General features: G+C 38.7%; 1 protein-coding gene across 1 annotated transcript in view; it reads right to left on the bottom strand.

Annotated features, from left to right (window-relative positions):
- Positions 1-1,915: 1,915 nt before the first annotated feature.
- LOC130573329 (uncharacterized) overlaps positions 1,916-24,625 on the bottom strand; it is a gene marked incomplete at its 3' end in the record, with an annotated part of 90,782 nt that continues 68,072 nt past the window's right edge. Inside the window, exons 3-6 of the mRNA XM_057365688.1 lie at positions 20,537-20,626; positions 8,149-8,310; positions 6,521-6,577; positions 1,916-1,996 (exon numbers count right to left, since the gene is read on the bottom strand). Of these exons, the coding sequence (XP_057221671.1) occupies positions 1,916-1,996; positions 6,521-6,577; positions 8,149-8,310; positions 20,537-20,626 (390 nt within the window). The remainder of the gene's footprint in view (positions 1,997-6,520; positions 6,578-8,148; positions 8,311-20,536; positions 20,627-24,625) is intronic.

Genomic DNA, 24,625 nt, shown 5'->3' with positions numbered 1-24,625 from the left:
TGCAGGGGGAGGAGCAAGGGGACACTGCCTGGAGGTTTTTACTTTCCTACTTCTTGAATTTGAGCACTCCAAATAGTCAAAACATGAGTGTGTGTGTGTACTCAGAGGGATGGGGTAGGGGGCAGAGGGAGGAAGTAAACACATGGTTTTGTATATTTGGATTTGCATAAGGGTAGAGAAATCAAAAGTGTTTGATTTTAGAATGACAAACTAAACAAAACAGAAAAAGATAAATACACACAGCTGTTCCTCCTAAGCAGGAAAGGGAGAGAAAGGTATCTAAGAGCCCAGTTCACCATAAGGTGTGGATTAACCAGGCCAGCTGTTATTTAATTCAACTGTCTCTGAAGTACTGAGGGCTTTAGGAGTGCCCTGAAAATCAAAAGGTTTGACTTATCTAAATCAGATATGGTATTTTCTTCCTCATCTTTTTCCTTTTAATAGAGTTTTCATTTGACATTTATTTTGTTTTGTCTTGTGTCTTCAGTTTCAATATTTCAGAGAGCACAGCAGTCTGGAGTTAAGTGGTGTACAGGGCCTGATTGATCTTCTTCAAGCCTCTAAAGCTTCAAGCCTCTATCTTCACTGACTGTCATATTAGTGGGATAAAGAAAGGAACAGGGCTCCACAGGACAGGTTTTTAGTCTTTCTGTGCTGTGCTCTGCAATAATTTCTCAAGGATTTAACTGGATGCTGAAACARCAATTTAAAAATTCTTTGCTTTGATCTGAAATACCTGATAAAAGTACACGGATTTTCTGGAGTCGTTCTTTCTGTGTTTCCAATATTTTTATTTCATTTACCAGCCCAAATGTCTTGACTTTATTTATCTYTTGTGGCTCAAAGGTAATAAATGTTGGGGTATAGATGAAGACAAAATCCTGAAGTGATTTGGGCAGAAGGGAGAGTGGAGAAAAAAGGCAATAACCTGAGACCGAATATTTTTTATGCTTTTGCAGTGTTTATGATACATTTACAATCAAACATCAGTTACAACTCAGCTTTAACTTTGCCCTGTTGTTAGCCAGTTGCAAAAGCTCAGTCCCCTATTCATTGTTTGCTATTTAAATACGATTCTGGGATCAGAACAATGACATTTTCAAGTATTTATTTCTTAGTAAAGGCTGGTGCCTGTCATGTTTGTTGCTATAGTCCAACAAATTGCTCCCCCCGTTCCAATCTGCTCATCCATGTAATTGCTGCCTGAGATCTTTGGAAGTTCAAAGCTGTGATTCTTTTGTCTCTAAAAATTATCCTCACATTTCTTGGTAGTTTTACTCCAAACAATGAGCACAATRTCCCAGCAGCATTAGCAACGAGCCAGGGCACCAATGGCATTGCCATTTCTTTCTGACATCTTCAAGCTATTTTGAATCAGTGCTTCTGTGTCTTGCAATGTGGAGCCCACAAATGCTGCAGTGTTTTCCTCTCTCAGTAATTAATTTGCCTGTGACARTGACATTGACATTGTGGTGGCAGATACATGCAGATTAGAAATTAATATACTGAGATAGATAACTGAAAGAATTTAAAAGTCAGACCATCCAAGCTCTATTAAATCACTTAATAATAGCTGAATGGAARTATCTAAGAAGCAGGAGAAAACCTGGGATTACCTTATTTAAATCTGATACTTAATGAAAACATAAATATTTAAAACCCATGAGGTTATTAACAAAATTAACCAGAATTATTTTAAAGGTACAATTTACTCAGCCAGATCATCAGTCAGGGCAATCTCTATTTAAATTGATGGAGYTCTGTCATTGTACACAGCTTGAGCTCTTCATCATGATATCTTTTTCAACCATAACTGATTTTAGAGCTTGAGGGTTTTTTTTTGTGACAGCTACATACATGTTTTCCCAATGACTTAAGCACCATAAAACCCCATTTAATATATATAAAAAAGCACTTATGATAACTTACCATTCTGTAAAGCTTATCCTCCAGATCCTGATTAATTCTTTGTAAGGCTAGGTAATTGTTTTGKATCCTAAAACAAAGATGATATCATGTAACTGAATGCATTGCTTTTCATGTTGTTTTTTACCTGTATTTTCACATCAGTACAAAACCTTGGCTTGCACTACTTGAATTCTATTTGCTTATCACTCCTGTTACCCGTCAGTGGTTGCCTTTGAAATGCAATTAGCACCTGCTTCCCAAGCAAACTTCTTTGTCATATTTGCTTTCTAAATTTAGCAGCAAATTCCACCAGGAAGTGAAGATACGTTGGTTGCAGACACAAGTTACAGCCTAGGAACTTGCACAAGGTAATTATAGGTTTTTTTTTTTGCTAGAGAGGAAGCTTGAGCTGTAGGCTTAGGCAGTGCAAAAAAAAAAAAATTCTCGTGAAATTGCAGCAGAATCCTAATGACTATAGCAACATGTGGGCATCAACATGTGACTTGGAAGAGAATGTTTCTTCTTTCAACAAAAGTTCAAGAAGTTGCCTATTTTTTCAGGAAATATATTTAGGTACCTTAGCTGGGAAAAGATGGGTATTTATTTTTACCAGCACTTAGGGACTGAATGAGCTCACAAAATGAGGCTTCACTGCTTATTCCAGAGCGACACACCAAAGAAAAATTTCAGCCTTCACACTCTAGGTTACTTAGAAGGTAACCTTGTTATTGTAATGGACAAGCTGCAAAATCCTTGGGCAAAACATTGGTATTTTGGTAGCAGCCACACCTTTCTCTTCACAGAACCTAAGGAGGATAGCTCCTTGTTCATCAGTACCCATCCCCTCAGATGTATAACWAAKGAAAAGGAAATGTTAGTAGCTCAGCTGTGAAAAGTTTTTCTGAATAAATCTATGTTTGTARTGATCAATAGGTCAAAGTATTTTCAGCAATGAGGAGATTTTAGGTAATGTACAAGAGTTTTCACAGTAAGAGTGAACTTAAACGTAACACACATTTGTGCAGGAGAACACCCTTCCTCCGAGAAGTCTGGGTCTGGGCGTAGTTTCCGTGGTTGTCAGGATGGGACTGGGATTAAAGAAGTCTCTTTGGTTTATCATTTGCCTAGGAGTGACTGTTGAAACTGAGATGAAGATCTGTTTTCCAAACATGCCATGGATGCAAATCAAAGGGTCCAGCCCACCCTTTCCTGGCAACGTGATTCTTCTGGCTTCGGTTGCCATGGAGATCTTCTTTCTAGTTAAATGATCAGAATTCTCCATTCAGGGCAGGCCAGTGGCTTGCAGTGCCCCTCTGAAGGGATGCAGAGCTCTGTCTGGGGCTCCCAGCAATGCAATAACATCTGCTGCACAGCCCTGAGAGGGGATATCTGTGCCAAGGACATCTGCTCTGTGGATATAAATAATGACATCCCATGGGTGAAACTCCTCGGGGTACCAAGGGTCAGCCCAGAATCAGGGCAGGCATTTCCAATGTGCATTGCAAGCCTGGGGGAAGTCTCAATGCTGCCTACATTTTACAGAGCAGCTGAGCAGAACCTTCCTCCCTGTGAGGAGGATCTGTGGTAAACAGTATTTGCTAAGGTGGTGACCCAAACGGGCTGAAAATGTGTGAGAGTTGTTCTGTGAGATGTGGCCAATGCTCACCAATTCTCGTAGTGCCGTTGTGTTTGTGTCCAGGAGACTTAAAGGATCGACTGAAGTTTACAATTCTCTGCACTGTCCATGCTCCTCACAGAATTTACCCCTAAGCCTCTCTATGGACAGCGATTTGTGCGACTCCAGATTTACTTGGGATTTTCCCAGCCATTTAGCTGTCAACACYACAGAGACAAATTTCAGGGTACTCCATACCCAGCTTTTTGTGGCACAGGAGAAGGCAGAGATTAACTTGATATAAGGAGAGTTAAAATGGCTTTGCCTGCAGCTACTCAGTGCAAACATTTTGTTTTGCTGGTAAGGATGTGTGCTGTGGTGCAGGGAGGAAGGATTTAGAGAAATCAAATAGTGTCTTCTGGCTGAGCCCAGAAGTGCCCCAGCATCTCCTCTGTCATGGTYTGCATTTTTTGTCTAGTAAAGCAAAGTAGAATAGGTTAAACTTACTTTGCACCCAGGCAGTTTGTGAGTTCGAGTGGAGGTGGTGTAAAAACTGATTTAAACAGTTACCACCTTCAATGCCCTGAAAGTTTGCATGGGTTCAAAAGCACTTGCACAGCTTCCTGAAAGTAAAGGAGGGGAAATTTGGTTCAGGGCTTTTCTAGCCCAGGTGTCCTGGCACCCCAGGCTGTTCTGCAGTGCTGATGATGTGGGCAGCTCAAGGGAGATAGACCCTGAAGGTTCTCTTTTCATAATTTTGCAACCGTGAATAAAACCAGCAGTAATTGCTGCTTGGATAGAAAATTTATCATGATAAAAATGGGTTTGCTCCTCAGCTTGCTGTCACTTTTTCTCTTGACATGGGCAACTGAAAGGTTAAATATTAATTATTTTTCAGTGACAACACTTTCATATCATAGATGATAGTAGAGGGTTTTGCAAGAGTTTATCACAATGTGCTTCTTTCTTTGTAACTTCTTTTGCCTTCTCCCATTCAATTTCTCCCATTCAATTTTTGTTCAATGTTTAGGAGAAAGTAGCCCACAAACTCTAGTTCTCTAACAATTCATTTTACAGTGGAGAAAATGACCACCTCCCAGTACAAATCCAGTCTAAAAAAGAATCCACAGTAAGTAGGAAGCTGAGCTTCAAAAAGTGTTTCTATTGAGAACAGTATGCAAAAGTAGTCAAAATAAGCACAAACACATACACACGGACACAAACACATACACATGCACGTAYAGGCATAAACCCCAAATGGGAAATTCACTGTGCCAAAAGAAGTGTCAGCAAATGTAGGTGGAGAGGAGAGAAATGGACCCAGAAATACATGGGAGAAAGTGTTTAAGGGATAAAAGAGGAACAGAGTCAGATCAATCTTTGGGCAAAACTGCAAGATAAAAGGAAGGGGAAATAAAGAGTAAGGAAAATAATCCAGATTTGAAAATGATCAGATAAGAAAATGGTAACTTAACCTTGTTTGCAGAAAAAATACAYCCAGATAGCCTGAACATTATAAAGTATGAAATATTTTAACCTTGCAAATCTGGGTTCTTTGAAAATAAAATGAAGGGAGGTCAGCTTCATTATCCTACAAAACTGCTATAGGGATAAACTCATGTGAATTTATAACCTATTATGATTTGTTGATGTATTTTGTGTTGTTCACATTATTGGGAGATACTCATGGGACTTCAGGTGCACTTACGTCAGTACATTAAATGAGTGTTTAGATTCTTGATCAAATTAGGGCCTAATGAAAAACATTCTGACCATCCTGAGCACCAGGTGTCTGTGCYCTAACCCAGCTGACAATACACTCCATGAGACTGGAGATCACCAGTGAAGAGGAAATCTGCAAAAGCCTCTGTTTCTCTGCTTCCACTCAGTCTCAAGCCCTCTTAAGGTCATGAAATACATCTGAAGTAAAACTCAGGCTTGGGCTGACCTCCTTCAAAGAAGAGAATTTCTCCCAAGTGCAGCTAGCTTTGAAAAGTGATTCTTGAAAGAGTAGCTTCTTATTCAGAAAACTTTTCTTTCTGTTATCACAAATTATACCAACATCCTTATGAAAACAATAGTTTTTCCTCTAGGATTCCTGCTCAGAACACCCCTTCAGTCTGTGAAATGTCTTGCTTTTGGTGAAAAACTTATATGTGTGGGCTGATCTCAGTGCTAAATATATTCTTGTATGAGTTTACTTCTCATGCCTTAAAATAACTCTACTTTCTGTTAAAAGATGGGATGGGGACCTTGCCAAGTTGCTACCTAGGGTAGGGTCTCAAAGAGGAAACCCAACTTTGGAGTCCAGATGTGGTTCCAAGTTTGTTTTTTGAATTTTTTTTAGATTTTAACTTATAAAACCTATGCTGAGCATGTCACGTAAGGGACCACTGTGAGGTATATGAAATCCCCTATCCCTTTTTAGTCACTTTTCAATGCTTTACAGTTATTATTTTCAAATCTATTCATCACTGTCCTCCCAACAAGGAAAAAGAATGAGGCCATCTCTAAATGTTCATGAAGGGTTGAAAACTTGACCATTGWGCCATGTGAGTGACCTCCTTACTTGGGTAAAAGAAGGGAGGCCTAGCAGCAACACAGGCAATTCTGGAAAAATTAATACAAAGACTTTCAGAAAGGGTTGGAATAGGATAGACATTCAGCCTCTTGGAAAAAAATTGCACTTTACAGAAAAGGAAATTTAATAACACAAATGATCTCCAGTGTTCAAGTGAGATCTCATTACATAGGGCCTATTTATTTACGTGGGGTTGAATTTCTCTCCCTGTGCAGTGAATAAAGGAAGAGACACATAATTGAAACTAACTCTGCTTCTTTGTTTTTCTCACATTGATTTTCCTCTGTGACATGTTGCTGACATGCTTTTGGATGACAGGTTTTTGTCAGACATTATCCTTCTCCAGGTTGACAAATCTAGTCWTTCAACTTGCAAGATGTCTTGCTATTCTCAATAGAAACATTTTTAAAGCTCACCTCGTAAAACATTTTTGGCTTCCATTATGATATGTCTTCAGGGGAGTAATCACCTGCCTGAAACATAATTTTTAATATAAGTTTTCTTCATAATATGGTACAATGTTCCATTAGAGTTATTGGAAAGTCAGTTCTGCTACTGTGATGTTCTGAGTTCTAGGCTTTGCTGTGAGCCCCTGGCCTGAGTTTCAAAAGGTGTTTAACTCATGAGTGCCCAGTGAAATTGGTGAGAGGGTTTCTACATCCTCTGTTTTAACAGATGGGATGGTCAGCCCCTCTCCTGCTTTGTGGCAGCTCCCTGAGTTAATGCTTCAAGAGAAAAGAGTACTAGTGTTCCCAGTCCTGGAATGTACAGAAGAAAAATGACACTGAGAATGAAATTACTGTCAGTGGCTCTCTCTAAGTGAAAAGATAAAAAAAATACTGTTGACAAGAAAACTGTGTGGAGAACCTCCAGGCTGCTCTTGGTAGATGAGTGTAGATTTCAAAATCATCATGACACCTGTGTATTTTTGTCTCCTTTTGAGAAGCATCCCCAGTTAGAAAGAATTTWAATTAAAGAACCACACTAGGATGTTTCCTTAACTGAGATCTTACAAACTCATTCTGTCTAAAATTTGCATGAAAGGATTTGGTTGACTCAGTTTATTGATGGTTTCTGTCTTTGGTTTGGCTTTTGCCTTCTGAAAGGAATGAAAAGTATTTCTTTGGGTATTGCCCTGGAATGATTTATTCTGAATTTAGTTTTGAGTCATCCAATGAATTAATCAAATAGTTCCATTAAGATATCGGTTTAGGAAAGTCTTACAAGACATGCAAATACATTCCTGTGCAAGTGGATAATTCCAGTTTCAGAAGTTTTGCAAACAAATGAAAAAAGTGGATATTAATAATCACTGATAAATTTTAGGCTAAGTCTACAGAYCATTTTAATCAGTTCCAGGAATGTCAGGAGTGCATGCTTAACATAATTTATCACTAACTAGGTCCCCGATTGGCAACAGCACTGTACCACAGCTACAAGAGTTTTAAATAATAGCTTTTCAGCATCATTCCACTTTGAAATTAAAAAGGAAATTATTTGCTATGCTGTAATGCAAAAATGCCTTAATACTATTTGAATTGAACATAGTCTCAGCTTTGAGTGATGGATGGAGAGCCAAATTCTATTCTCTTTTATCAGTGCAATGAAGACTTAACATAGAAATGTGCAAAGTCATTAAAAAAAGATTTATCCATATATAGAGAGCATAAATAATATATATATGTGTTTATAACTTTTGGTGTAATATATATATATGTTTATAACTTTTGTATGTGTAACACCATGTGGCACTACCCTACATGTATGTTTATACATAAACAATGTCATATAAATACATAGAAAAGTGTACTTCTGTGAGCATATTTGCTTTTAGAGACATCTTACATATCAGATATAAATAACTTTGTGTGGCATGGAACATATATTGAGGTAAATTAAATTGATATATTAAATATGAAAACAATGTATAATCCATAAATAATAAATTATGCATGTTTGCAACTATGTTTGTTTTTACTTACATGTGTCTTTCATAGTCACTTAAACATTTTAATAACCCTGTTTCAAAAAGTTCACTACTAACCTTCTCAGTTTTTCCGTTACTTTTTCAAGTTCCTCCTGAGCACGTCTCAATTCTATTTCAAGATACTGACGAGTAGAATCAAATTCTGTTTCAAGCATTTCCAGCTTATGGGTAGTGTACGATAGGCGCTTTCGTAATTCCCCTTTCTGTTCTTGCAAAGTACTAGAAAAAACAAAGACCACAGCTGTAGAATTTAGCTGCTTCCAAAAAGCTTTTCATGATCCACTCTTTGACCAGTTCCCTAGAGCATAACTTGGCCTCGAGCCAGAGAAGTGTGCTTTATAATTTGTTTACTGCACTTTGAAAATCTTCTGATTCAGACASCTGACTATCTTCCATCTGTCCTTTCTGGTGCATTTATTACTACTATCTCATTAACCAGAATGGAATGCTGAAATAACCTTCACTAAAATACAAAACACAGTCTAGAGTTTGGTTTCATTCATGGAACTTCCATTTAGAGTTAACTTACCATACTGTGTGTGAAGTAGCAGGTCTCTACAGAGCAACAACTCTAAATAAACTATGGAAAAAATATCTCCTTGCCTAAAATCTAGAATACAGTTCTGTGGAGGAAGAAAATTTTGTCTTATTTGATTCCATTTCCACCCCATTCCCTGCCACAGAGATGCCAAAGACCTAATTGGTCAGCATTTCACCTGGAGAATGGTAATCAATTTATAACATCATGATTTTAAGGTTGTCGAGCCTTGCTTTTTTTCCCCCACTTATTTGGGAGCCAAGGCTTTCCAGACTCAGGTGCAATCCCTAATATTTCACAGTTCTTTCACTAAAGAATTTATGCCCTGACTGTAAATGATTTTCAGTTGCAGTCTTGAACAAAACAAATCACGAGGCTCAGGTGAACTGCTCTCATGTGCCTCAATTCTTATCTGCACAATGGAGATTTTTGTACCCTTGTCTATTTAGTTTGCAAGCTCCTCAGTCTTCTAGCRTGTTTGCCAGTTGAACAGCAGGGTGGGATTCCTGCCAGAGCTGGGATCTGTGGAGATGACTGTGACTTGGTTCAGACACTGCATCCTCAGTTTGGAGCTGATCTCTTGGCTCCACCTGGGACCTCTGGGGTCTGYCATGACCTAGACACAAATGAATGCTACCACAGGATGCATTGTGAATTGTCTTGCTATTTTTTCTTTTAATCATGTGGTAAAAATAGTTCTTCATAAATGAATGGCAAGTCTTGATTCCCTTTGATGTCAAGTACTGCCATCAACTGCAGCAGAATAATGTTTTGGGTCTTTAATTAGGAAGAGAGTTGGGAACAACATGTCAATCTTTAAGGAACGCTCATCTGAGCTGTCTACAGCGTGACTGGCTTCTCCCCTTCAAGCTGTGATAGGAGCTCAGTAAGTTGATGCAAAAGCCTTACAATTGCTGCTTGCTTGATCCGTGCAGCTCTGAGTGAGGAAACAGCCCAATGTTTTGCCAACACCGCGCTCTATTTCAATTGCACATATTGCGTGGTTACAGTTATACTTAGATTACCACTTGTAGTTATATTCTCTTAAAATAATATATTCTAATTCAGMCATTTAATGCAGCTCCACTTAATACGATCATTTATTTTTTATATTTCACTTGGTGAATTAAACTCTGAAGTTATCGAGGGGAATGAGAATCCATGCTGCTCATTTCTACATGTCCTCATTCATGAAATTACCACATCATACCACATTTCACTTGCTCTGCTGCTGGCCTGTTCTTGCTATTCATTTGCTCATCCTGAGAAAGAAGAGTGGTCAGTTTTCCTTCCTGTAGCCTGGCAACTCGGATTGTCTTCTGGGCAGTTACAGAGTCAAAACTGTTCACAGTGAAAAGAGGTATGATCTCAAATCTTACTGCTGCTCTGAAAATCTAATCACTAGGATTTGTACAAAAAGTAGGCAGTAGATCCTCCAAAAATGATTTTGGCTAAAAATGCCCAGGCTCAGGCTGCTGCTCTACACTGGGCAAATGCCATTACTGCAAGTTAAGCCAGATCAGGGAAGGTTAAGCATCCTGCTGCACTGGGAAGTTTTGGACACAGGGAGCTTAAGTTTTGGGAGGAAGAGAAGCTATTGGGATACAAATATAAAAGGGGAATGCCAGGAAGAAAATTACAGACAATTTTATGGAAGAGGGAAAGAGAGAGAGAAAAGACCCAGCTGGGAAAGTGTTAAACCATCTGCTTTAATATCCATCTTGAGTYAAGCAAGCTCTGAAAAGATGGCAAACTTTAAGCAATGGCACAAAGAAACTTAGGTTCATGAATGGCACAATAGGGAAATTTCCCCAAATCTTAGACTGCAACCATTGAATGGGTACTAACAGCTGTAACATTGAGAGCAGTTTTGCCAGGATTCCCAAGATGGCTTTGATTTCTGCATGATTTGAGCCTTATCTAGACACATTACCATTTTGAGGTAAACCCTGTTGTTTTCTTTTGATTTTGCTTCTATATGAACAAGCATCTAAGAAGAAAAGGTAAAACAAGTGAGTGAAATAGCAGAAAGAAGAAGAGGATGTAATGTACCAAGTTCTGCATCTCTAATAACAGGATCAGAACCTTAACTTTTTTTTTTGAGTTTTGTACTAATCTAAGGTATTTAATGAGATTTTTTTCCTTTGCTTTGGTGATTTGGCTTTGKTTTTTTTTTCCTCATTTCTCACAAAACAGGTGTTTTTCTCTGCAAACCTTCCCTTACCATTATCTTCCAGTGTTATCACATAATGACATGCTYGGATTCTCATTCCTTATTCTGTGTTGCGTTTTTGTTCTAGAAATCTGAGGTTTTCATAAGGAGGGATTAATTTTGCTCTGTACCACTGTAAACTTGGAAGAGGTAATTTAATCTGAGTTGAAAAGAGGGAAAAAATAAGAAGTCAAAATATGAACTCACAAAGTAAAATTATTTAGCATCTTCCCTTTTCTTCAAACCAACCAACTCCATAAATTGGCTGCATTTTTTTCTGCTTGTCACATACCAGTTAATTAGGAAAGTTCATTGCACAGTTTTTTTTAACACTGGTAAATCACTATATTTTGATTCATAATTTATGTTCTATGGGTAGTTGATCCTCATGGTTCTTTAGTTTTATATAGACGTAAAACTAAGAAAATAATTAAATGGAAAAATACCAGCCAGGAGAAAGGAGAGGACTTATTTGCAAATAAAACATATTCTAGTAGTGCTCTGTCTTAGAAATATGATAATTCTATGTCTCAGAAAACACAAACCCTACGTTCCATGACTTTCCTGAAACTCTGACAGCTGCAAGGAGTATGGAATCACAGGGTAGGCTCAAAAATTCTGTAGATTATTCCACCTTTAGCATCAGTTGTTATTTTTTTAATGATCTCTAATGTTTTGCTTCTGTAACAATCAGTGGTTTGCAAGTCATTACCCACTTTGCTTCATTAAAATATTTCTTTAACAACAAGGACAGTAAATACAATATTAAATATTTAGACTGTTTAAAGAAAACCTCTCAAGGGAAGCTAATTTAAAGGTTATTAAAAACAGGTCTTTAAACTTTCCAAAGTATTATTTTAACCTATTAGCTCTGTTTATACTCATGAAAAGTATAAAATAGACAAGAAAATATACATTTGCACATTAATTTTTGCCCACAAACATTGTCTCAGCCTGCAGCCCTTGGCCAGGGTTAATCTTAGTGCCGTTTGGAGAAGCTCCAGGTGGAAATTCCCACTGGATTTCAGACAAAGCTGAGATGCCACATGGTAAGTTCCTATTCTGAGGGAGGTGTGCTGGAAAACAAGCAGGTTTCCATTGTACCTGTCTGATCTTCTGCCAGCTCATCTGCCTGGCAGATGGGCTGATCCAAAAGAGTGCTGGCAGGCAAAGCTGGGGATGTTCAGCTGCCTGGAGGCTGGAGGATTTCTAGAGCCTGCTACCCTCAGGTGGCCCATGAAGAGGGTGCTCCCTGAGCCTTTACTCCATGAGAGTTGATGTCTATGCGTCTGCCCCACCAGTGGAGCATTCCAGCAACCCCACATCTCCACCTGGCTGGTCCAACCGCTTCAGCAGCACGTTCATGTCTGCCTGCCCCCCCAGGCCTCTGTTTTCAGATGGTTCTGCAATGCTTAAAGCCAGAGCAAACCCATTTTTTTCTGAACTGGTGAAATTCTCCCTGAATGGACTGATTACATTCCTTCACACTGCTCCTGAAGTGAGTGAAAAAAAAAAAATTGATTAATGGTATGAGGAGGGAAATTAGCAGTGAAAGGAACGCAAAACAAAGGCAAGACAGATGCCCATGCCAAATTCACTGAAAAAGACCCATATCAAAAAGTCTCATTTCTAGGTAGTGAAACAGGCATTTTAATGCAGCTGTGGAATCCTGTGTAGAACTAATTGTATTTTGTGGGTAAAAAGCCTGTCTTGGAAGAAAGAATGTATATGTAGGACCTAACCTGGACTGGATTTGGGTCTCTGAGTCTTGAACCTGGCTTTGACAAAGGAGCCAGACGTTACACTACTTAAGAGAGTTAAGACAAGGCTGAGTTTGCCTACTGCTGGTCAGCTTTGGCTCCTGTTCTTAGTCAAGAGCAGGCACCATCAGGATGAAATTAATCTGACCTATTTTAGAAGCCTGCTTTTAGATGAGTTGACGCAAATCTGGAAGTATCCATTTCCGTTAATTACAAAGGGAATCTAGTCAAGTATCTCAGACGTAGACAATCACATCTCATCAGATAACTCCCCCTCTTCCTGACTCAGTTCTGTGTGTGTCTGAGATGAGGTAATAGTATTTCCTTTCTTGTTTGCTTAGATGGCGTGGGGGCCCACAAAAATGAACCACTAAATGCTTTAAAAGTGTTTTTCAGATCTGCTTCATGTCTGCGATGTGTCACATTCTAAAAAAAAAACCTTAAAAGGTTCAGGAATTTGGGAACACTGAGGAATATTTTAAAAGTGTATTCTGAACAGAATTTGAAAATATTTTCTTCTTTTGCCCTGTGGGGTTTTATCTAGGGAAAAGTCAATAACACTCAACACTGTAGAGTTGCTTTCTGTAAAACTGTACAAAGATCAGGAGAGGGTCTCTGGGAAAGGCCAAGGGAGCGCCTGTGCACCCAGCCATGCCATCCCAAATTGATCCTCTGATGACAGATGTGGCAGGCAGCCCCAGGGGACAGCTTAGTGCCCTTGCTTTCCTGGAAGCACTTTCCCAGTGAGTCTGCTGTGGATTTCTGCAAAGAGATGGGCTGTTTGGCTCAAGGAAAGGCTGTTTGGCTCAGACATCCACACCCCTGGCTTTGTTTCTGATTTTTGGATGCAGCTGATCACCACAGAGGTGAAGACCATCAGCCAGGAAAGAGCAGCGACATGGGGACCCCAACCCCAGCTTAGGAGAAATAACTTTGGGACAACACTTGTGACATTGAACCTGACCCCTCAACAATATTTTTCCAAGTTGTCATTGTTGGGAAGCGAAGTTCAAACATTTTACAAGTGTTTTCTAGATTAATGAAAGATTTTTAATGAAGCAGTAATTGGATTTCTATGTTAATCAAGTTTTGATTATGTGCTACATGCTCAGGGTCRCCGTTTCAAAAGGTTAATGCCAAAACTATCTTCCTTGTCTGCAGTTTTTGTGTCTAACGTTGCTCTTGCTTTATCTGATTAGRAGGGGGATGGGATCAAACTACAAAGTCAAGATCCAGAGTCTGAGAAGCCAGCTACAGATTTGAAATTATAAGTTTTGCTGGGGAATTATGTTGTCAGCTCAGACCCAGAGTCAAGTCCACAAATCCCAATTCTCTTGTGCTCTTTATTCAGCAGCTTAAAGAAATTTATTTTGGCAAATGGATATCCAAGTACTACAATAGGCATTTTTCTATAAATTCAGGCTCACACAGACTTTGTTCCTCTTACTTTTTTTTGTTTTTCAAATTTTCATCAAGATCTGTCAGAACTTTTTTCATTACAGCACATCCTCCAAATTTTTCCATTACTTTCAAAGAAGTTTGTTAAATATTTGAAACTTTGGAGTATGAACAGTTTGCCTGTCAAATTGCCTGCAGATCTCTCTTTCCTGTAGATAYATATACACATGTATTTAGACAGATAGCTTTTGGAGGAGTTTTTTTGCAAGTATTAAACCATTTGAATTTTCTTTGCAGTACTTGTTTTCAAAATAAACAACCTGAAGCCGGGTTTGGATTATGAGAGGGAAGGCCTGTACATATGTTTCAGAACAAATGTGTGGGTGATCCAAATCTGGAGCTCAGATAGCTTCCAAATGACTGATGGACACACAAAACAASTAACAGAGTCCTTTTCTTAGGTTTCCAAGCATTCTGTCAGAATTTAAACCAGAGAAGARGGATCCTTTGTCAGAAAAATTGAAGGGAGTCATTTGGAAGGGAGGTGGGGAAAAGAGAGATGTTCAGCAGTTGAAGTGCCAAGTGCTGTGGGATAGATCCTTAGCATGAAAGTCTATTTGAGGCACCTGTAGAGTGGATATTGCTACTCTAAAACAGACATATCACTGGATTTTGGAAGCTTTTCTTTACTTTGGACATGAATACCTCACTCTTTCATAATTCAMACAATTAAAAATTCAGACCTGACAGATACATTTTTATGGTAAATGTGTCTAAACTGTACTGGCGTTATTCATAAGAGGTAGAAAAGAGTGATCTCTCTTAAAAATAAAACTGAATTATGTTGTGGTTATAATGACCTGACAGTCTTTCATGGCAGAAGGGTGACTTCTGTAACAAAYATCAGAAGTCCACAGACACATCTATCCCACAGGAGCATTCAGCATTAACTGTAATATGAGGCGATTAAGATATGAAAATTCAGTTACATGTTGACATGCAAAGAACCCTTAGAGGACCATCTGTCAGCAATGAGTTATCTTAAATGAATGCCATTATTGTCAGTGAAACGTGACAAGATTTTCAAAATAYACTCATAATAAAGATATTCAAGTTTTCCTTTATTTAAAGTTTCTATCCTTAACCTAAGGCTCTGAACGGATTGAATAGAAATATCATGAATAAAATTACACCTTTCAGAAATAGACACTGAAGGTGTTTTGATCATTTTAAATGAAGTTTCTTCAGCAGGCRATTATTTTAAATGACTTTTTCTTTTTTTCAGCAGGCAATTGTGATTCCTCCCCAGTGTACTGATAAATGCAAAGGGCAAATGAAAACGAACTGTGAGAATCCAGAGCTGTGACCAGGGAGGATGTAATTGTGCAGAGCACTGAGGAAGGGTACAGAGCACCTCACGGAGAAGGAGCAATGTGGATTCACAAAGGATGTGCCCTGGGTACCTCAGCCCAGTGCTGGTGCAGGGCTGTGCAGAGAATGAAGGGCTGAGCCAGCTCTCTGGGGACTGATTTAATACCTCTGCTAACTTCATTTGGAACTGGAATCTTCCAAATATGTTTCTGTCTCCTATTAATGAGAGAACCATTTTTGGTTACGAGACACTTCTGAGGTTAAATACCTGAGTGTGTGAGAAATAAAGCAGTGCACAGCCAAAGAGCAGGAGCCTTGTGCCCAAATTCAGAATTGACTAAAGCAAAGGGAAACAGTGAAAACAGCAGAAGTTATTGCTATGATTGCTGCCTTCTTCCAGACTGCCTCCTAGTGCCTCTGTTAGGCTCTCCTTAAAGTGGGACCTAAATGTTTTTGGTAGACTGTTAGTATTTGTGGCTTGAATGAAAACCTTTAGGCAGAGAAAAAGATCCTATAGATGTTTGAATAAGGACTGTTCCTGTTCAATTTGTTTCTTTGTATTGCTAGAAAACGAAGGGATGTACAGCTGGAAAATATGGTTCCACRAGAAGAAAATAAACACATGGTTCCAGCTGGAATACATGATTTCTGACTCCTTGTCGAAGATGGGAAGCACATTTTTCTTTTCTTACCATAAAGAAGGACTCTGTTCCCGTTCATGCCCTGCTCCAAATGTCTAGTGTCCAAATGTTGCCTAGTGCTCAGAACACATCTGAAATGAACCAGCTGGTGAAACTGGGAGAGAAGGGAGGTAACTCCTGGCAAGGCAAACTTCAGACAGTGTTTGTCCAAAAGAGCAGAGTCATAATGACCCTGACCCTTCCTGGGGATTGAGGGATCCTCACTGCTCGCTGCCCAGACTCTGCTCTTCACATGACTCTGGGAAGAGGTTCACCTCTGTAAGAGCTGCCATTTCCTGGCTTCCCGGTGGCTGATAAGTTTGCATAAAGTATTTGGCTGGCAGAAATGGTGAGCTACAACATAAAGTTGCAGGATCRGAAAGGATAAGAAAAACAGGAGCAAAGGCTGACGACAACAAATATGTCTTTCTGTAACACAGGCTATTAGGGGGGCTGTGCCTCAGACAGAAAGTTATTTGAAGTTTTTGAACWGTTGTTGTCTGCTTTTTAATGTCTGTCAGAATCCTGCCCGTCTGCATCTCACCAGGGAATCCAGACTACTGAGAGGTGATAAGAAAGTGGAAAAAAATAGTAAGGTATTGAAAAATTGAGGAAGCAAAATTAGAAGTAGACTTCAATTTGTGATTAGAAAGCCAAAAAGAGCTCTCCAGGTRGTTGAGCAAGCTGCCTTTAGTTGCAATAGCTCTCCTTACAGCTTCGAGTGGCCAGCTCCTAGATTGCTTTGGTTTGTAGTCATGGATAAGCACTCCCTCTGGAAATTATTGAAAGCAGCCTGCCACATCAGCTCGCTAGCTTATAMAGTTATATTTTAATTGTGTTATTAAACCTTTCTCACTTTTATTTTTGTGTGTTTCCTTCCCCRATTCATCTGGATCAAGCTGTGCTGAAGCAGGAGTGTGGTCCTTCCTGAATTGTGCGGTTTATTTGTAATAAGAATGTAATGATGATGGGTGAAGCCCACTGCCCAGAGCAATCTGAAATTGATCTTACTCTTTCTATTAAAGAACTGTGGATGGAAGTGTGGTAGGGGAATACCAGAGAAATGTCCTTTAGCAGTAGGGATAGAATTTTGCTCCKGTTTTATTGGGTGTAAAACATCCAGACACAGGTTAATAGGCAGAGGTTATAATCTCTGTTCTCACCTTAACTATTTTGTTCCTTTCCCAATCCTTTTCTCCTTCCTCCAATTTGAAATTCATCTTTGTCTGGCTCAAGGGACTCATTTAGGTGGGTTGGCTTAACACTTCCATCAAAAAGGTTATGCTAAGCAGCTGAAAAAATTAAATAGACTCTTTTGGTTCTAGAACGAGCCAGACAGAAYTATTACCAGGACTGGGGGTGGGGGAGGAACTGCAGATGCTACTGGTTTTTTTTTTCCTTTTGAAGCAGTGTACACTATGTTGTTGGAGTAAATTAYTGAATTTGAGCATTTGGTTCCCCTCACACACTGCTGTGACATACCTCAAATGAGGTGCCAGACAAGTGAACTCTGGACACTTTTTGGAAGGTTTTCTGGCAGTGGAATAGATCACTGGTTCGTTAACACAAGCAAAAAATTAAATAAAACAAATTAATGATTTGATGTAATAAATTGATTAAATAATACTGCTAAGCCYGGACACACCCAAATTCTCAGCTGTGCACATGTAACTCAGATTCTGAGGGAAACTTTTACTACACATAGACTCATGTATAGGGTGTTGAACAATGAGAGTTACTGGCTCATACCTGAATGAACATATTTTGCCTGAATATTTYAAGATATTTTTAGTTTTCCTACAATAACAAATGATCCTCAGCTCTTTGATCAACTTGATATTACAGCAGAAGAAAAGAAGGAAAAAAAGAGAAAGGAGTTGCCATCTGTCATCTGTGGCTAATTATTTCGAGCCCTACCTTGTTTTATACACTGCAGCACACTATTTTGGGAGTTGTTATCTGAGAAGTCTTCTACTCTGCAAGAGTATAAATGAGTTCACCTCTAGCAAGTTCCCCACTGCTCAGCATGTTGTGCCGTCATTTCACACAACCTTCCTCCCAGCTGAATGTCATAATTTATTAGTTCAGTATTTTATCCTGCTCCCCTGGCTGCACTGCCTTTTCAGTGTGAGACTCTGTTTTGTCACCATTTTTGTGGCTKTATGGGAAAGGAGAGGGAATGGGATCACATCCCTCCAAATTCTTGTTACCAGWCCCACACCTTGGCACTGGGTCTTGGGTGGATTTTGGAGAGAGCCACTAAATGAAGGAGTCTCTGAAAATGTGAGGGGACCAATTCAGGCAGCAGGTGTTCATCTGAAAAGCAGCTCTCACTATTTGGGTGGAAAGCAATGCACAATATCCTCCTTCAGAGGGACCCAGGAGCCCTCTGATTCCATCAACCCTGCAGATGGAGCCCCCAAAGGACTGGACAGAGTGAGGAAGCAGATTCATTACTCCAGACTTTCCCAAAAATTCCTCCTGTGTCTTAACTTGAGGATTATACTAACACAAGCTTTTTTTTTTTTTTTTTTTTTTTTTTTTTTTTTTTTTTTTTTTTTTTTTTTTTTTTTTTTTTTTTTTTTTTTNCTTGGCATCTTGTAACTGAACTACTTCAGCATTCTGGGTTAATCAAAACTCAGGATTTTGCTTTAACTCTCTTGCTGATACTGTAACTGCCTTCTTATTAGTTTTTGAAGGTTAAGGTGTATCAGGCTGGATAAAATAGCACCCATCCTCATTTTGTTAATTTGTTAATGCTGACATTCATCACGACTGACTGTCATAATGCTGACATACTATTTTTTATTTTACCAAATGAAAGTTTGGGTTCTTTATTAGGTCCTTCAGTAAGGTGATACTTTGCAATACAACTGGAAAGCAAGTTTCCAGATATAAAAATCCAGATGAGTTGAAACAGTGCGATTAAGGTCTGAGTTAATCAATAGGAAAGAAACAAGACAGCTTTCAGGAAAGACAAAAAAAATCTCTAAAAATTTAGATTCTTTTCAAAAAGCAGGTAGGAAAATGAAAACTATCTTTCAATGGCTGCATATTTTGACTTTTTATGAAACAGCTAAATATCCTGAGCTAAAATCCTGGATATATGCTTTCTAAATTGTAGTACACTTGAAGATAAATTGTGGTATTGTCCTCTACAAGAGTAAGCTTTTTAAAATTTCGTTAAGTAATGACTACAATTAGAGAGTGATGGTAAGAAAAAAATGATATTTTTTAGTGAGCCCTACAGAAAGATGACTAAAGTATCATCACAAGACTCAGAGCTTCCCCATGGACATCCATTTAAAAAAAGGTAAGAACCAAACTCAGTGATTATGCTGTGGATGTGTGAATTTGTTCCAATTTTAAAGGACTTCCAAATATCCAACCAAGTTGGAATTAGGGTCAAAAATTTTGTAACAGAGTTTTATATGCCTGGATTATATTTCACTTCACTGGTCATCTCTTGATTTTAGCAAGGACAAGCAGCAGAGCAAAGATATTTTTGCATCAAGTTCTTCTAAACCCAGGTAAGAGCAGATTGTATGCAAAATCCCGGGGGACTGAAAACCAGGAATTCAAACCACTTTTCCAAGATTTCGGTTTTTCTCTCTCCACAGAGTGTAGACTGTATGAAAAAATACCAAAAGAACCTCACTTATGCCTTTCTTACATTAGCAGCACTCTTAAGATGAAAAATTTCACTCATTATTCAGAGAAAATCAATAGGCTGCAGGAACCAATCTGAAGCTTAATCTGTATTTTTTAACTTAATTACTTTCTTTCAAATATATTACAATATTTCTTATGTCACTGGAAGCTATAGGACTAGTGAATGACATTTCTTTTACATACCTGCCACTTGAAATAAAAATAAAGTCAAGCAAAAAAGAATAGACAGTGCATTCAGGAGAAAAGTAGAAGAGAATTTAAGCAAAATACGGAAAAAYGAGTCATTATTTAAACTTATACTACATGCTGCATAGAAATATAAACCAAAGTCAGTCACAACTCCCCCATCCTTTCAGTATTCTGCACCTATAGCATTGAAAAAAATCCTTAGTTCGGGAGACCCAAGAATAATGTAAACCTGATAAAGGAAAGAGAATATATACATATCAGCAATGAAAGGTGGGTGAACTGCCCAGGTAACTGTGGTATCAACAGTGAAATGCAACACATCTGTGCTGACAAACCACTCCATCAGAAAAAGAGATTAACTGGCAGCAGGCAGCTGTGGTTCTTGCATCTTCTTAAACAACTTTCAGTTTTTATGCATGTTAATAACAATTATTRCAGGCTTGGCTGAAGCAAGCATCTAGAGTACCATAATAAACAGATCTGCTGTTACTCCCCTAGTCCAGAAAACACAGTGGAACTGAACAATGAGAGACCACAGACTGACATGAAGAAATGAAACATTTTTTATGGACATCAGAAAGTTAGAAAGAAAGCATAACTTCACAAAATATCACTTGTTAGTTACCTGTCCCAGAGAGTAGGTGAAGATTTTGCGAGCCTGCCCTGGAGAATTCTAGGTTGCCATAGGCAGGTTGGCACCCAGGAATTTCGTACCCTGTAGCATGAATAGAGGATAAACCATGGCTAGGTATGGCTCATAAGACATATGAGTGACAACGTAGCTAGAGCTGCTGCATATTAGAAAGCTATGGCATAATTTGGTACTAATTATTATTCAGGATATCTCACTTTAAAGCAGTATTAAAACTATAAAACAGAGTGATGCTACAGCACACACATTTAGTAACTTCCTTGTATGGCTACTGTAGGTCAGAATAAACATTTACACTTGACCTTGTGATGGCTCTGAATGGCTGCTACTCCATSCATTTTACTGGAGAAGCATTTGGGCTTAAGATTTGTGAATCAAACCCTCGTGTTTTTTGCACTGTAAATACATCAGCTTAAACAAATTTATGTTAGGCTGAAAGAGGGTCATCAAAATTCCTTCTGAGCACCATAGTGAGCACATGTTCACGGTGTTAATTGAATCTGGGCTGAGGTTCAAGTCCTGCATACCAGGTTTGTGCTTATCCACCAGCAGCAGAACAATAGCTGCAAAATGTTTGCTGGGAATGAGAAGCACAAAGAGAAACAATCTGAACTAGCAAGGAGCAGCTATGAATAACACACAGCAAAAGCAGATCCTGGAGAAGGACGAGGCAGGCAAATTAGCAGTGGGAACTGTTGCCCAACATTAGCATCAAGCAATGCTGGTAAGATTCAAAACAGTCTGTGCAGTCCTTAGTTGAGAAAATCCTCACTGAAGTCAAAGGTGGTTTTTCCTGAGTAAACTCTGAGTAAGGACTATGGTATTTGGCCATGCAGAATACCTCATACAGTATTGCTTTATTCCTTTACAATATTGGAAAAGCAACACAACATGCCTGGAAGGACAAACTCACTAAAAAAATCCAGTTTTTCTTCATACAARCATATCCATATTTATGATCCAGAATTTTTGCATAAGCTTTCCTTGTGGTCAGCGATCACTACACATGTAGAAAATYCTACCCTCCAGTATTCACCATCAATTAGCAGTGGGTTCTGCAAAGTAGGGACCTTCTGGACCATGAACAAATCTTTATATATTTCAGGAGGGCTACAGGGAGCAGCAGAGAATCTCAGTGTTTATGAGAAAGGATAACCCTGCTGAGGCTCTTGCCACTGCTCTAAGTCAGCCTTGGGTTTGGCTTCATGTCAAGAGCTACTGGCAGCAAGATTATGGTCTTTGAGACGCTCTGAGGAAAAGCTGTGAGTGAATTCCAGCACTTTAGTTACACCACTGAGTTGTACCTAAGGAAAGAACATTCAGGTATCTTTTAACTTCTTGCTTACTGGACTTGGATTAAGTATGTGAAGACACTCAGGGAAGTCATTAAATATGTAAGGACCCAAATATTAGGTGTTGCCACCACATGAAATTACAGCAATGTCAACTTTGAAATCAAAGTGGGGGTGAGAAAAAAATCTCAGGAATATAACACCTCAGCTCTGTTGGATCTTCAGTGAACTCTCAGTATTACTTTGGATTACGCATTTTTCAAAGCTTTTTTTTTTTTTTCTCTCAAACTGCAAATGTCACAATCAACGGGTGTGTACACATTTAATACACATGCTTCTGTGGTACTTCACTGTGCTTTTTCATTCTCAAATATGGATGTTGGGAAAACAGCCAGTTGTAGGAACTCAGTTTTGGAAATGGTCTTTACCTGGCTCTCCATTTCATATTTGCATGCTTTTAGATACAAAATTGTAAACTGCTCCTAAAAATCATCTGAGAAATCTCAGTTTTGAAAAAAAAACAAAAACCGACTGAACAAACCAGGGAATTTAGCCACAGGTTTTTCCAGAATGAGCAGAGGTTTTCCAAGCCAATATGTTTTGCATATTTCTCTACACTTTGCTGACAAACCCTCCATAGGGTTCTGATGAAATAACAAAACTTAAAAAACCTGAGATGGATTAAAGGAAAACATTAGGCTTTCCAAGCCTGCAAAATTAATTAAATTTGGGCTCTTGGTGCAAAGAAGCCATTTGAGCAAGGAGAAATCTYTGCTTCCCTCAGATCCATTACCAGTTCTCCTCATTAATCTAATCTATGTCACACCTTTCACTGATACATAGCAAATGTCTTTGCTATAGGAAATCTTGACAAATATTTTAAKTCTGTTAGGCTGTGAGATGCTTTGGCAGAGTTGGGAGTGGTGTAAATTCCACTTTAGTTGTTTGTTCAGTGTTTTTCCTGACATCTTTTCCTTASTAAGTCCCATGTAATTGCTCCATAAATGAGCTAATACAGAGAAAAGCTCTCTGCTCTAAATGTGGTGGATCTTTCAAAAGCTCCCCAAAGGGATTTAATAACATCCTGTCTCACATAATCAGTGTCAGTTGTAGTCAGTCTAATCCTATTCTCATATGCAAGGTTGAAAATAATTAGTAATGGTAAGATTTATTTGCCTGATATTAAACCACAAAAATTAATTTGTCAGCCCCTGTAGTTTACATGGGATATTATTTTAGCATTGGTAAACAAGAAATCAGTAAATAAACACTTTTGTCTAAAGCGACTGCAAATTTTAAAGAAAACCAAAGAGGAAAAGATCCCCATGTTGTTATTCTGTTGCTTCCTTTCTGAAACATTTGTAAAAAAWTTTTAAATATTGCAAATAAGAAACCAGCCACTTTAAAAAAAAAAAAAAAAWWAAATTCATAGTCAGTCTGGAAAATTAGTAGTTTACACAGGAAAAATCAGTCCCAAAAACTTGATGGTAAAGTTTTTCAGATCATCAAATTTCAAAACTACTTTTTATTATGCCAAGGCATGATAAAGTAACTCATTTTCCTCTTCTTTCTCCAGAGGTTCCCTTATWCTGATGCAATTCAAACTGACACCTGTGTCAAGTGAGGTCAGAATTTGGACACATTGTTGTAATAGTCCGTGTTTGCTTGTCTTGTMCTAGAACACGCAGTATGTTACTTTAAATATTGTCACAGACGATACTTGCAGACCTAATTAAAAGCAAATTAAAAAAAAAAAAAAGACGTTGTGGGTTTTAAGATTCAGGTTTTATTTTCCCATTATTCTACTCTGATTTAATTGGTGATAAACTGATTTTCCCAAGTGGGGTCTGCTTGGCTCCTTGTTGTGTGATCTCTCAGCACCTGAGCCTTTCTTTATACTTTCTGTTCCCTCCCTGTCCAGTTGAGAAGGGAAGTGCAWGGGCAGCTTTGCTGAGCTCCTGGTGTCCAGCCAAGGTCAACCCACAACAGGACAATATATATGTGTTTTGCAAATGTCAAATGCAAATYTGGATTATTTTTCTGAAATAATGTGTTTTTCAGAAGTTGGAGAATTTTGTGGTTGCTCCACTTGTGAGTGGAAGACTTAGCAAGCAGATTTGAGCAGTCTTTAAGCAAAAGTCACTCCAAATCTTAYATCTCCTAAAGGGAGAAGGATTTTCTGTAAAACAGGAAGGGATGCATCCTGCTCCAATTTTAGCTTAAAGTCAGTGATTTTTGGAACGTGAAGGAGATTTGAAAGTCACCCTTAAACTGGGTTGTGCTATTATGATTCCTGTATTGCCCAATTTAGCCCTATTTTACCCCGCTACGAACAACTTAAGCACAAGAACTGCTATTTTTGCTTCCATTAACACCATAAAGCTATTTTAAGGGCATGCTTTTACAAACACTAATAACCTGAGATGAAACATTGACAGAGCAAGCTGGAAGAACCACAGGGACACCTTGGAACGTCCTGTCACGACTCTACCTCTGCATCCCATCCTCTCTGAGCAGGCACGTGGTGCTGATGCTGATTTAGCATCACAGCCTTGCAGGATGCTGTCAGCTCTGCTTTCCTTCTCCTACTTTCCACCAGTCATGCCAGTGCAGGTAATGGCTGTCATCTCCATGGAACAAAGGCTGGAACTAATAAAAGTGTCAAACAATCCATTTTTGGTGAGGGGGTGGTAGTTTTCTATTCCTGGAGTTATCAGAACTATCCATGACCACGGCATTAAATAGTGTAAAACTGCTGTAGGAACCACAA

The sequence above is a fragment of the Malurus melanocephalus genome, unplaced genomic scaffold, assembly GCF_030028575.1.
Source record: "Malurus melanocephalus ecotype Western Australia unplaced genomic scaffold, MMel_1.1 scaffold_57, whole genome shotgun sequence".
NCBI lineage: Eukaryota > Metazoa > Chordata > Aves > Passeriformes > Maluridae > Malurus > Malurus melanocephalus.
The sequence above is the reverse complement of the archived record's forward strand: the minus strand, read 5'-3'. Positions and strand labels throughout refer to the sequence as shown.